Source organism: Pelecanus crispus, chromosome 4 (genome assembly GCF_030463565.1).
Source record: "Pelecanus crispus isolate bPelCri1 chromosome 4, bPelCri1.pri, whole genome shotgun sequence".
In the NCBI taxonomy this organism is placed as follows: Eukaryota; Metazoa; Chordata; class Aves; order Pelecaniformes; family Pelecanidae; genus Pelecanus; species Pelecanus crispus.
Genome location: NC_134646.1, coordinates 73,969,711 through 73,984,989, shown reverse-complemented (window position 1 = coordinate 73,984,989; position 15,279 = coordinate 73,969,711). Strand labels below are relative to the sequence as shown.

The 15,279-nt window shown below is 38.2% G+C and overlaps 1 protein-coding gene across 1 annotated transcript in view; it reads right to left on the bottom strand.

Moving 5' to 3' along the window:
* Positions 1 to 15,279, bottom strand: part of MAN2B2 (mannosidase alpha class 2B member 2) — a 34,105-nt gene that overhangs the window by 10,840 nt on the left and 7,986 nt on the right. The window contains exons 3-10 of the mRNA XM_075709122.1: positions 14,382 to 14,487; positions 11,794 to 11,966; positions 10,408 to 10,523; positions 9,304 to 9,481; positions 5,973 to 6,171; positions 2,467 to 2,657; positions 1,436 to 1,622; positions 365 to 498 (exon numbers count right to left, since the gene is read on the bottom strand). Of these exons, the coding sequence (XP_075565237.1) occupies positions 365 to 498; positions 1,436 to 1,622; positions 2,467 to 2,657; positions 5,973 to 6,171; positions 9,304 to 9,481; positions 10,408 to 10,523; positions 11,794 to 11,966; positions 14,382 to 14,487 (1,284 nt within the window). The remainder of the gene's footprint in view (positions 1 to 364; positions 499 to 1,435; positions 1,623 to 2,466; positions 2,658 to 5,972; positions 6,172 to 9,303; positions 9,482 to 10,407; positions 10,524 to 11,793; positions 11,967 to 14,381; positions 14,488 to 15,279) is intronic.

The following is a 15,279-nucleotide window of genomic DNA, read 5'->3' as shown; positions in this document are numbered from 1 at the left end:
TATCTCTTCTCCTCCCCAAGGCAATTCTGTCAATTGTACAAACAGGACTGTCAATTGTAGGGCAGGGCTTCAACCAAACGGGCTTTACTGGAAACAGTATTTTTTATAGAAAGAAAAGCAAGGTAAGAAATGCCAGGTCACACACAGCAGGCATGCAAAGGACAAACCAAACACACCAGAACAGCAGGAAGCCCTTTTGGACATTAAAGAAAAAAAAAAAAATTATAGTTGAGAGAACAGTTTGAACCAATACTTGTTTTCACTGTAATACTATATATTGCCACACTTTGACAGGAGGTAGGATCAAGTCAGTGAAAACTGACAAGTAAAAGAAAAGCAACAGAAAGAAACAAAGTTGAAGTACCTGTGCTGGCACGGAATGTCCCAGTTCATCATATACGCTCATTTCCAAGTGGCTGACAGCAACCATGACAAAGGTAGTGATGTTCCATGCCAGTGGATTATAGACAACAACATATTGGTCAACATCTGTAGCACCTTTGTGCATGCAAACAAACAAAGCTATCAGTCACTAAAACTATGTATTTTTAAAATGTGGTATTAAAAAGTATTTGAGCGATCTGTTTAGGTATAGCCATCTTACAAAATTTTAACATAAAGCCTTGCAGTAAAACTTCATGATTGAAAAAAGGAAAACATTTTACTGTACTTCATAAAGACCTCTTCTGCTTTATTCTTCTATTCTTTACCCAGTAAAAAGAGACCATGTATTCAGAAAATGACACCTGAGTTGAATGTAAATGCATTTAGTGAAAATAAGCAGCTTACCACAACTCACTGTCATGCAGTATTAACTGAGTTATACAGAAGTTATACAGAGTTATACAGAAGATCAAATGAGAAGCCTAATCTAAAAACAACCCTGTAAAAAACCAAATTGGTCTGTCGCACAGCCCATGGCACTACTTAACATTTGGCAGTTTAAAAAGTTTCCAAAGTAAAGATAAAAGGGAATGTACAGTCTTCAGAATAGACTCCTTCAAAATTCCTTTTCATTTTTTACACAAGCTGGCAGTACAGTATAACAAGAACATTTCTTAACTGTGACTGTGCTTCTTACCACATAATCTTACATTGCAGAGTAAGGTTAGTTTAGTAATTATCCCAATCAGCACCTCTTCCTCCCCTCCATTACATAGTTGAGGTCTGAATCTGGGAGCCAGGTCCAATATACGCACTGGGGCAGGGCTCTGCCCAATATCAGTTTAAAGGTCCTGGTTTCAGATGCTTAAGATCTGAGAGCCTATAAATTCATCTGAGTTTGCCTCAGGTCTAGGAGGTCTCATAAGACAAACAGGATTTTCTAGCTGTAGTTCACAGAACTTAGGTGGTACATATGTCAATTGTTTTGGAGGAAAACACGATAGCTTTTGTAAGTTAGCCTGAAAACTGGAAAAGCTGTGTTAAAAAGTACCTGGTATTCCTGAGTCTTTACTGTAAACAGAAGAATAGACCTCTCCATTCTTTTTCGCATTGTTCATGTCAAAAATTATGGAAGCCATTAGCTTCTTTACGTTGAACATTCCATACATCAAGTTATTCATGTACATGTCCTTCACCTTGGGAGACTCTGTGCCTGTTATACCATCGTGGTGCTGGACCTTACATTTAAGAGTAGTTTGAAAGGTCACAATGCAACAAGATGACAACTTCAGGTTTCCCTTTGTATTAAAATGGTTCACTAACCTTCAGACATACAACTTAATAAGGTACTACAATTATATTCACAGATTCACATTTTGCGTATTCCAAATTGCTATATATAGAATGAAATACTCAAAGACAAGATGCACACAGATTTCCCTCTATATGTATTCCTCTTTTAATATTTAGAAATTACTGAAGTTACATATTTAGAGGAAAAAAAATACAAGTTACCTAAAACAAGAATGCAGCAAAATACCGTAACAAGACAGGTTTTTCATTTCCTACTAAGATCTGGTCAACTTAGCTGGCAAAATATTTATTACCAGCAAAAGTACTAAGGCCTGTAAATGGTTAATGGTATGAGGCTGATCACTTAGCTGCTGAACTTTGAAGAAACAAATATGTCCTTCCTCTTCTAACTTGCAGAAGTAGAAATTATCAGCAGTTTTCAATTAGTTCATTCTTTGTTTATTTTTTAAAAACCATTTTGTAAATAATAAAACTAACGTTAAGAAAAGGAATTTCATGTGCAAAGTTTGAAACCACATACTCTTTCACCAGCTGAAGAAAACATTTGCCAGTAACCATGTCCTAATGCACGGCTAAGGGGCTGAAGTCATGTTTAAAGACAGTTTTTTGCAAAATTGCTTTATTTTCACTTAAGTCTTGCTAAAGGGGAAGTTATTTCTAAAAACATAAAAGCAACCTTGAGATGCTCCAGCTGAAATGCTTAAGCAAAGCTTTGCCTTTGGGCAATAAACATTTTCATTCAAATTAAAAAAATAAATCAATCTTTACCTCTGAAACTGCCCATCTAAGGCTCTGAAGTTGCTTTAAAGCTCCACATCTGCAAATAGAACTTGCTGGGTGTTTCCAGACATACTGTGTGAAAAAGGACTCTCCAGCATAAAGCAGTGAACTTGCTCTCCTTGCGATTCCTTTTAACGTGCTCCGAGAAGTATAAAACCCAGTCCATGCTTGAAATGGCTCTGTTAAGAGTTTAACAGATCCAATGCATGTCAAAATACCATTTCAGTTATCACTTATTTGTTATTTATTAGACTACTACTGTACAGCTTCTTACACGAAACCTGCTGTGGATTACACATCAGCCATCAAATGGAATAGTCATAAGCCCTACAAAGAAACACAGCCATAAACGTGCACTTTGGGAAGCCACAATCTTTCCTACAGGCCTAGTAACATGAGTGTTGATACAAAGCTGTTATCAACTAAGTTAACCTGTGCTCGCAGAAATTTCTTCTTTGTGGATCTGCATAAAACAACTTCAGAAGTTTCATTGAAACCTATTTGATTACTCATTAATAAAGAAAGTGGATTATAATCCTTGGTTATTGCTTGATACAAGCCCTCTATACTCCCCACTTTCAGTCAAAGGGATTTATCTTGAATTTCATTTCCTCAAAATGGAGTAGAAACAGTGATGTGACAACATGACTCCAAACTACTGCAGCACTTCAAACTACATCAACAGATGCCCTCAAGTGGTCAGTGGAAAGTATTTCAACAGTTAATTTGTGCTAATATGTTTCAGTATCCCATAAAGTAAACTAGGAAAACAAATATTTGTTTTTAAAACCTCCAAATCTCTACTTAGTGGGTTTTGGTTTTTGTTTGGGGGGGAATTTTTTTTTAAATATACCACTGATAAACAGTTTTTCCAGAGAGAAATTGCAGAAAGTGCTTAACAACCTGCTATCAGCCTTGGATCAAAGGCAACAATTAGAAAACGGGATCTTTTGCTCAAAAACTCCAGGACAAATTCTTTTTGGCCTGAAAAATGCTAGAAGTTCACACAGAATTAATTCCATTTCAGTTTTCAAGGTTACAAGCAGAAGAGTCACATATGCATAGCAGCACAGTATAATGAATGTAAAATAGGAAAAGGAAATACTTATCCAGGACTTAAAACTTGAGTTTCCAAGGCATATGTCAGAAGTGACACTGAGCCCAGTAAGTGACTTGTAATAAAACGGCATAGAAAGAATGAGAGAGGATTAATCATCAAGAAGCAAAACAGTATGTGGGAGAAAGCGCACTCAAATCTATACTTCAATTGCAAGGCACAGCAAGTCCTTTGGGGAAGAGACTGCATCTATGTGTGGGCACCCACCTGGAACACTGAAGGTGCTGCTATTATGCAAGCTAATGGCAATCAACTACTGCCTGTAAATTATGCCAAAAGATACAGGTAAGAGCCCAGATGTAAAAGGATATTAGCACTTAAAACTGGCAGTGCATTTATCAGCAAGCTGTGAGATATGGCATGATCCCTAGAGGGAGGTGAATGAGTAAGGGATCAGTCCATGCAATGATTCACAGGAAGCAATAGTTATTTTTATTCATTTAAAAGTTAACAGACATGTTACAGAATATTGGATGTATAAGCTGAATTTGGATTGTAACAGTCTGAGATATGCATCCATAGAGCCAAAAAAATGCAATGAAGTAGTGGTAGCTGCAATTATATAAAAAAGTATTTTAATGATACCAATGATATTTTAATGATAATCCAGGCAATTAAACAGATTACTGAGTTTAGAAACGGACAAGTCAGCTGTGTCTTCTCTGCATACTTTGATATGAGGCCTAAAAGGGTAAATTTACCGGGGAAAAGCATTAAAGGGATGTTGGGTATGGCATGCCTTCTTTTGTACCTTCCCAGTACTTTTCAACTCTGCTTGAAAAGCTAAGGTAGCGCAGCAAGTAAGAAGCAAGCAAGCAACAAGCAGCTGCAATGAATTTGTTTCACATCATACTATGAAATTTCAGAAATTCAGGCAGTATTTTTACTTTTTGAGACTTCAATTATAACAGAATTTTCTTTTCCCCAGAACTTAAAACTATTTTCTTTAATGAAAAGAGAGAAGACTTTCTCCTAGAGCTACAAGAGGGGTTCATCTACATTAGTGTTTTGTTTGGACCAGGAACATGCTTTTGAGGTGAATGTACCAGTCAACCTTACCTGGTACGCCTTGCTTTATATAAAAGACTGGTTTTGGAGCTGACAAGCTGGATTCCTGATGGTACATAACAAGCATTAATGGGCATTCAGTCCATATGACCAGATTATATCCAATTTTCCTGGAATTACGTAGAGTGTGGACATCAAATCCTCAGCACCAACTGTCTCAATTTTACCACTCATATTCCACTGTAGTAACAAACAAGTACCCTAAGAACTTTCAGATTGCCTTGGTCCCTTGGTTACCTGCCTTGTTTCTCCTTCAGACATTCAGATTACTCCATGTCGTGTTTCCTGTCTCTGCTCTAATCTATGCATAATCCAGTTCTTTTAAACAGTAACAATGAGACATGGCTGTATTTGGCCATGTGTCCATCTCTTTCTAGGTGCCTCGGTTTATCAGTTTCCTTTCATTTCCCTAGATCCTGGAGCACTGTGTCCTTACTACAGCTCGTTTTTGGGAAGAGAAGAGGCGTAACATGCACATCTAATACTGCACAATACCTAGGAGACTACAGGTTATTTGTGCATGCTAATGTGTGGGAGGCAGAGAAAAGAACAAATTCCAAGTTAAACATCCAAACATGAAACAAATACTCAAAATCTGTATTTGAAGCAGAATGAGTCCTAGGATCTCAGCTTTAGAGAGATCAGACAGGACCCCTCCAAAGTCATGAGAGGTGACTTGTATTAGTTGTGCTGGTACACCTCTGCAAAGCACCTTTGCTATCACTGCTGTTTGCTAACCAGTTCGCAGCGTGTTACATACTTTACAGTCTTTTTTTTCCTTCATCCATCCACTGAAATATCTCAGTGAATTTCAGCCAGGTGGCCTAGGCCTACAGGTTTATCTCATTGCTCACTGTTTTCACTGTAACAGAACCTGATTAGTGCAGTATCTATACATTTCTTCAGGTCATTAAAAAAATTTGGATGACGTTACACACTCATCAATATACCTTGTGCTTGGTTTTACCTTTGCACTCTCTATTGTTATTCAAAAGACAGCAAAACAAAAACCTCAAGTTCAGCTTCTTGCCAAGTTTGCCTGTGTCTGTATTCTTTCTTTCAGGGTTTCTTCCTCCACCCATTGATTCCAGTGGTCCCAAAGAAATATTCCAACCACTGCCCTACCATCTTTCTTATACCACTAAGCCGGGGTCAACTTGTCTATTTAATGACACTTGGTAGTATAAACAAATGCTAAGGAGATGGTGTTTTTCTTCTTACTGTATTTCTAATTTTCTCAATTTCCCTTTATTAAAATTTTAAATACATACATTTGAGGCAAACATTATGCAGCTGTGAACTTAATTACCTGTTGAATATGGAAGAAAGTCTTGAGAGTCCCGAATTTCCCATGTAAGATTTCTGCCATAAACTGCTTGGAAGTAATCACCAACAGTGGCATACTGGACAGTCACTCCAAACTCATCAGAATGCTTGTTAATATAGTCCAACAACAGGTCCATGTTGGAGTACTGAACAGATGCATTAAAGAACTGTTTGTCACAGCCCTGAAATACAGAAAACAGAACAGCCAAATGACTTCGGGTCATGTAATTTAGAAGGATCTTTTTTTAACACTAGTCTATGTTGAAGTGGTGTTTCTTTTGATCTCAACTAGCCATATAAAAGTTATTTGTTACAAAAATGTCAAGAATGGGTACGGTTACTTGCACAGATCAGCTAATAACCAACCAGCATTACAGATAGGGAGAAGTGTGTTGACACACCATATTGTGCAAGAGCATGAAATTTTGTGGTAGCAATTGTAAAATGCATGCGTACATGCCTGGGAAGATGACCTTTGTTTCCTTTCACGCTGCATTTCTCCCACTTAGCAGAAAATAAGGAAGTTCTTATTTTCTGCTCTTAAGAATGCTTACAGCTTTAGGAAGTCCTGCGGACATGATGTGAAACAAAACAATCTGGACAGAGATCCTTGTAGTACAAATGTCACACAATGTGTTGCTGATCCCCCATCACAACAGTAGACTATAGTACTTCTGATGCTCATCCAAATAGTTAAGAGAGGTGATACACTGTGTACTAATGCCTCTTCTTTTTTGAGCATGCTTGCACAACTTCTGCCTTCTGTTGGAGGTGTCTCAATACAGACTATCTGCATGTACAAACAGTTAAAAACAGGCATAAATAAGCATGCCTTTGTTCAACTACAGTAGCTGAACAGGAAAATGAGAGTGAGTCAGCCATGCCACCACGTGTATTCTTATAGTATCAGTATTACAATATGGGCACTGATCTGAAGCACAATAACATGCTAAGAAACCTCCACATAAAAAGGCCTAATAGAAGCCTTCCAACACTGACACCAGCTTAATGCATCCTCATTTTATGTCTCTGTGCCTGAGATAGAAAAGATTGCCCAAGTCAATCCTGATCTCATTTTCAAAATAAAGATGCTCTCAGTAATTTGTCTTCAAAGCTTAGCAGATGCTTGAAGAAATGGCCAAGGAGGCCCTATTTTCTTTGCAATCCCATCTTCTACCCCAACCTTTACCTGATGAGCTGAACCCATTCAGCTCATCAATGAGTTGAACCTGATGCGTTCAGTTAACTCAGAGGCAATTACTCTCCCTTCTCTTTCCCAGGTATGAGTGCCACCCCCATCCGTTCCCCATTTACAGGTGTTTCAACTAAGGTCACTGTCACATCCTTTATGAATCCTAGTGCACATGCCTGTCCCTCAGACCGAACAGGGTAAGTCACTAATCAGAAAAGTGGAAATTCTACTTCCAAACCAGAAAAGTTCTTCTGAGATACCCAGAGATCTTCTGCACGTGTATAGCAGAAACTGGAAAACAACTTCAAACTGGAATGAGCTACTAAAACGTATCAAACCAAATACTGAAAAGTGCGGCAGTCAGTGCAAACCAGACATCCTAATGTTGATTCCAATTAAATTTCTGGGGAAGAAGTAATATGTTTACCAGTCAAAAATACTTCACATTTCTAGAGCACTACTTTTCACTCATGATCCAAGAAGACTTCCTCATAAAAAGGAAGGGGATGTGCTGGGCTGGTAGACTCCACTCACACTGACACAGAACATAGTAGCTGAAGAGCGCTGTAGTTCAGTAGAACAAGGATATCCAGGATAACCTGCTGTAGTTGGTCACCACATCCACTCACTACCTGAACAAAACTTTGCAAAGGAACGCTGTACATTATGGTACAGTTAGCTCAACCACAGTGGCCAAAAAACACCTTAAGGATCAGTTCCAGCCCTGAAGAGAATTCCACACCCCCTGCTACATCTGCTGCTATGGCCTCTAGAGAGGCAGGTTTGAACTTTTACACTGCCCTACAGCCCAGTGCCTCCTCCTGCACAACCAGGTGCTTCAGATCATGAATGAACACTTGTTCGTCCATATAACTCATCACAAAAGTGCCAATAGTCTGGATGTGAGGTCTGACCTTATGTGGGAAGATGTGTATTTCCTCATTTTTTAACTGAAGGGGGAAAAAAAAAAAAACATCCAAGTACTCCAAACTACTTGCAATGAAAAAATAGCTAAGCTTAACTATAGAGGTATCCGTATATCTATTTCTCTCTACTTCTTTACATAGCACTATGAATGAGTAACAAACTTTTATTACTTTGTTAAAGCTCATTGTCACAAGCACAGAAATCAGGAAGTCAGAGACTGAAATTTTCTCACATTACTGCAAAACTGCAGGTTTGGATCTAGACATTTGGAATTTATTCGTACTATTCAAAACTCCCTCCTCCCCATTTCAGCATAACTTTTGCTATAGCACTACTACCAAGTATTATATCCTACTTCTCCTCTCACCCTCTAAAAAAAAAAAAATTAATATAAGCAACAGTGTCACAAACACAGGAGAAAAACAAATCAGTGACTCAAAGCTGCATCAGTCAGAAAATGTTTGTTCTCTTTGCAACAACAGACATTGTGATGAAATAGCCACCTTAAGAACACACATCATCCTTTAATATTGTAATTATGAGACCTACAGCATCCATCAAAATTCTGTACATTCCATTTAGGTGAAGTTATTATTTTCGAAGGACTTAAAAATAGCGAGAGCATTATCAGTGCTAGGGGTATACGTAGGATGTAATTAACACAGCATATTGCTGAAAAAAGTGTTTGAATGACCAAGCTGGGATATGTTTATGTTTCTAACTAAAATACAAAGACTGTATAAGAAAATGATTACACATCAATTAGAAAAGACGCTACCTAATGCGTAATATGTTTTCTTGTAATGTTAACATTTTTGTTAACATAGAGTTATGTTGTGCTAAGCAGTTATGTAAAGAGATCATTTAAACAGACAAAACAAGGAGATGAAAAAGGAAGCAATATGCAATATATAGTTTCGCAAGAGGTTATCTTTACAATTTTGTCACACTTCTTTCTATACTAAGTAGGGTGGAAGACTTGGCAGACAACTGGCAGACTGTACAAGGAAGTTCTAGTTTTTAAAAAACATTACTAATCAGACATTTGGGCCCCACTTAGTAGAAAACCACTTTACTGACACATGGTTTGTACCTGCATTTTTGCACTACACACTGTAGCAAAGTACCACCTACCTACTGCTCATAGTGTAAGTGTATTTGCCACTTCCAAAGCAAATGCTGATCATGCACTTACCCATGGCCACAAAACATCACTTGTTCGGAACCAGCCTGCTCTCTCCTTAATGTTTGCCACCATGGTTTGTGCATACAGATGGATGTTAGTATCTGTAACAGGGAGACTCATGTTTGGGTAAACACCATCTTTTGGTGGATCTGGGAAAACTGCAATTCCATTCCAATAAAATCCTGATCTAAGTAGAAAAAGAAAGCAATAGGGCATAAACACGATTTGTTCAACTGGGAAAAACACGTCAAAAGGTGTTGGGATAAAATGCAGACACACAGGGAATAAGAAGCAAAAAAATTCAGTTTATAGTCATTTCTAGTGTTTAGGTTTTAGTGTTTATTTGGGGGTGGAGGTAGGGGAAAGGTTGTCCAGTTTTCTTTTCCCACTGTGCATCTTCCAAGTCTCTGCAGCTTACTGGCACAGAACAAAGCAACTGTAGGACAAAAGAGCAAGCTTTGTAACAATGAGGATGTTCCCCCAAGTAGACTTCGTTTACAAAAAGTTTTTACTGGATAAGCCAGTGAGCAAAATAAATTTTTCAAAAGCTCTTGGATTTTTTCACAAAGTAAATGGAAAATTTTAGTTGCTTTAGTTCATACACAGATGATATACACAATCTCAGCCCAATATAATGCTGAAAATCTCCCACAGAAAATCAATTAGCAATAGCCAAGTCAATATTGAGCTTCCTGGAGTTTTTAAATCTTAACTTTCCAGGCGGTGAACCAAAAACCCAGTCCTGCTTTGGACATTTTCTGTTTATAGCAACTGATTTGTTTCACATTTTTATTCTATATTTTTTTGATAAGGACTGACATGATATATATACACGCAGATGAAAGCTGTACCTGTGTTCCAAGCCTCCTGGTGCTAGAAAACATTATTTTTAAAGTCTGTCAATCTTTTGAAGTATTTTTAATGCCTGTCAGTAGTAAGTGTCACTTTTTGACTCAGATCTACAAAGTCTAGAGAACTCCTTGACCTACTGCAGGTCAGGAGAAAGCAGTAGAATACTGTTGAAAGAAAACAGTCAAAGAAAATGCTTAAACTCCAACAATATAAACTCTCAGAAGCGATCAGTATTTCTGCCTAAATGGGAAAACCTCAGACCTGTTTGAAAAAGGTATTTGCGATGGGGTACAGTAGCTGTACTGATCCATAACATGGGTGAAGATCTCCTGTCTTTCAGATAAGGAAGGAGAGCCCTGCCATACAAACTGAAGCTTCTGGAAAACAAAAAAAGGTAAGAAACCGTTACCCTTCATGACAAGCACAGAAATAACATCACTAACAACTTAAGACTTCAGAGTGCCCATCTTCCCTTCCACCACGTGTAATACTTTAAGTGGTTTTACTTAAGACCAGCCAACGGTGCCCCAAGCAAGGTCACGTACTATATACAGGAGGCTATAGTGTTGCTTCTTTCCGTTTAAATTGATGGCAAATGAGAGGAGGCAGCACACTGCTAGCATACTGCTAAAATCCAGATGTAAGCCTAGCTTATCACAGGGATTACACCTCACTTGTTTCAGTGGAAGTTGAACACCTGTAAGGCTAGGAAAGATCCAGACGTCGTCTGGAATGCACTGTAATCAGTGGGAATGAAAGTTTAAATCAACTGAAACAGAATTTTTACAGTTTTAGAAGCCTCCAGACTGTCATGTCCCAGAAAAAAAAAAAATCAGATGGGAAAAGATTGTCAAAAGCTCATAAAAGATTTTAGCAGAAAGGAAGTACTACAATTCACTGCAAACATAAGGTGGTAGGTCCTGGCTTCACCAAATTCAACAGGAATTCTGTTGTCTTCTTCAGAGATGCTTGAGTTTCACCCAAGATTTATAAAAAATGCTTAATGCCCAGCTCACACTAGTGAAAGCCCCTTATTTTCACTTAATTTAGTGTGTAAAATTGATGACAAATCAGAGTCCAACATTGTTATATGAAAAGAAAAACATTTACTGTGTATGGGACACTGTGCGACAGAAGGCAGCACATGAAACAAAACCTGAATTCAGCAAAAAAATTATTAGATTCCACCCTAACTGACCTAGTATTATCACTTTTACAGGCACAAATAAATGTTCCAGGCGTGACAACTACCACACCCAAACATACACACTACACTTTAAAACAGTCTATAAAAACCCCAACCTATCTAAGATTTTCTCAAGGGAAGGTGAAACACATTCTAGATGCCTCCAGTTCCAACACTCCTAATTCAATGTCCACTTATGCCTTGTCCAACTGCCTGCATTTTGTGTCTTCTCCAGGCTAGACTATATTTTATCCTTGACCAGAAGTCATGAAGACATTACTGACCATATGACACAGATTCAATATATTTCATTATTACCACATGCAATCAGCAGGTCACATTTAGAGACGAAATTCCTACATTTTCTTGCACAGATCAGAAGTATGCTTATCTCAATGTCATGGTTTAGATTACTGTAAGTAGAGACTGGCAATGAGTTCCATTTCTAAGGGTATTTTTACCTTGTTTTTCTGCATGTCAGCCTTCAGATCATAGTCAATTCGAGAAATAAGATGAGCATTAAAACCAGCCAGAGCAAAAAGAGTTGGTGTTGTAGCTGAAGCTCCAAAAGGATCAACATGCCAAGAAAACTGAGGCCTGATCCCAAAAGTTTCATACAAAAATCCATGGCCTTCTGCAAAGCAAAATTTGTTTACATTAGGAGCGCTTTTACAAGTTCATTTTACAAACTTAATAGGCATATAGTATTACAGATAAGCACTTAAAGGATAGCTCTTTCTTGCTGTTTTCTTGCTGTGTTTAAAGTTTCAGGAATGTAATGATTCACGGCAGAAAGTTTCACACTGACAATATTTATTTTGCTATGCCAAGTATAACTTATTAACATCATAAAAGATGAATAACAAAGAGGAATTATTAGAGACGGGCCTGGGAAAAAGTACTTAGATACAGATTAGGTTAAGGCTAATAGCCAGGTTGGAGTCTGCATGAAAACAACATACCGGGTTTTAGTTTGTGTTTGCTCAAATCATACCACCCATTCTCAGAAAATTTCAGTATCTTATCAATGACAAAGGGACAGGGAAGCCATCCAGTAAACAAAACTAGTATGAATATGACCCTCATCATAAAAAAGAAAAAAGCCAAAGGTTAATAGCAATCTTGATACAAGATGTTACTTACAACCAATGTTATTAATTTTGTATTGAAATGAGTTTCAAAAAAAGAAACCCCCAAATGGGAAAGACCAGACAACAGAATAAACTCAAACTATTTACATAAAAGTAAAACAGCCAGCTAAGCAGTCGATTTTATTCAGAACTGTAGTATATCGCACTAGGATCCTCATAATAATAATAAAAAAAAATTGCTGATCTTAATTTCATAGTTCTGGAATTGTGCTCAGAACTATTTCAAAATACAACTGTATCTTCCCCATTTTCGACTAACTCCATTCCAAATTTTAATATGATGTTTGAATAACTGAGACTGCAAGGCATTCTCTTTTCACTTCATCTTTCCCATGGTTAATGTCCTCTCTAGTAAAAATATTCACAGACAATGTGTTTATTTTAACTCTTCTGACTGAAGCACATTTTAGGCAGAGTTTGCTAGGCTCTTCCAAAACACAGCTAGCTGGATAGACAGGAGAGTACATGAAATGTAGACCCCAAATGTCTGCACTGGCTTTGTCTTCTCAAGATGAACTCCACACACAGTGCAAAGAAACTTTTTTGTTTGTATGTACTCATACTTAAACTGAGCAGAGTGCTTTCAGGAAAAACAAATGGAAAAGTTTAAAATATATTAATACTTTTGTTCCTGCTGAACAAATTACAAAACTTGAATTTTCATTTTTTAAAAAATTATGTTTACACACAGAATGAAAAATTAAATTAGAAATAATGGGTTTTGCAACTAACTCCAATGAAAGAAAAAGCTGTATTTGCATTTAACAACAGGACTGTTTAGTCAATATTAGTATTTTCTTTGGAGAAGTCCTGGGTTTGGTGTACTAAGCCCATATAACAACATTTAAACACAGCAGTCAGTTGAGGAAAAAAAAAAAATTTTCATCCCCTCTCCTCCTCTTGGCCAGAGTGTGATGTGGTGACTCATTGAGATGCAAAAGCAGCTGCTATCCCTGCACTTCTGATAAAACTGACAAGCAAGGAACAAGGCCAGTGGTGCTGCACAGTCAAATTCAGCAAATGATAAAAGTGTTTCTGACCCCTTACTCGCCCATGCAGGAAGCTGCCCAGAGTGTAGTCCTGAGACAGGGTTTATAGCAGCCATGACAGACAGATGGTGCTAATACATCCCCTCCTACCCCCAAAAAGCATGTTACTCCCTCGTGGCATATTATAGGCATCTACAGCACAGCAGTGGCATGATTTATCCCGCTTCTTTTTTCATTAACTAGATGGAGATAAACCTGAACGCTAAAAGACTCTTTAAACCATGAGATGGAGAGGTGTAACATACAAATGGCTGGAAACAGAAGCTAGAAGATTAAAATGGGAAATAGTGCATCTCTTGGAAATACACACCTATTTCTAACAGCGGCTGCTGACAATGATTACAAATGGGGCGTTTCTTCATCAAGCAAGTCTTTCAACCAAGTTCAGATGACCTCAGTGACATTCTATGGCCCATGTTCTGCAGAAGACTTTGCCTAAACGATACAACCTCCCCACACTCTGAATTGCTACCAGGTATTTTCCTCCAGAGCGTTTCGTACCCTCAATTTCACCATAACTATCTTCCCAGGAGCTTAAGCTCTCAAACACACACATACACACACAAAAAAAGGCCTCTGCTCCAAAGGAGTTTATAACTGACATAAATTAAACTGCAAGCCAGCTTTCAGCAACTCTTCTGCTTACTGCAGAACTGTTGTGCTTGGTTTTTTTTTAAAGCAAAGATTTTTATACAGATAACCCACCAGCAAGTAAAAAATACGAGATGCTTTAATCAATTCTTCAAGAGTAAGAAAATAATAGCAATCTTGGGATAGAGAAATGAAAAACAAACAACCCCCCCAAAGTCATAACAATGAAAAATAAAAGTTAAATGCAAATATGCATACCTGTCAACTGTAAAATTTGATCATCAATTAGTGTCACAGCTTCATCATGCATCACTTGCCCTCCAATGACAAATTCTAATCGTCCCTCCTGAAGCAACTGATGGACCTATCATATTGAAATTAAGACACAGAACATAAACATCATTTCAGTCTTATCCAAAAGGGCTGCAAATTCATTTCAGATCACAGCACATTACCTAGACACAACAGTTGTCAAGAAGGACAGAAGTGGGATAAAAGGCTGTCTGTACTGAGTGCTAGCAAAAGGAGAAGGAGGAGGAAAAAAAACCATATTAATGCACTGTACAGTGTATTGATTTACCCAGCTTACACTGAAACCAGGCAGCAAGCAGGAGCAATGCACTGCCAGCTAGACCCCGACCTTCTGGTGTTTCTCAGCAGGGCTGTTACAGTGTATTTACACTATCTAAACACCAGACCCGTCCACACACACTGCACAGGCAGCAGCCTAGGATCCTGCCTCAAGGCAACCAGAGATGGAAGATTAAAACAGAAGGTACCAGTGCTTCTCCCAAAGTCTTCCTCCTGCTGCATGTGTCTTGGCTTAGGAAAGGGACTGGGTGGCTGGATGAGAGAGCAATATGCAACCCCATACAAGCAGCAATGGCCAGGCTCCCAGGGTTTCCTTTAGTCTACTACCTCTGTAACAGTTTGAAGACTGAGACCTGTGGGATGCAGGAGGGAGACAGAGCGTGCCATCACACCATGGCCACAGACGCATCCCTTCTACTCTGTATGCGTCTACCTTGCCTTCAGAGGATGGACACCCTGCTCAACTTGTGAGAGACAGAATGCTTTATTAAGAAATAATTATTCCACATGTAGCAGGTTTGCCTGCCTGATAAACCCACTGCTAACCTTCATTTCTGGTCTCTTC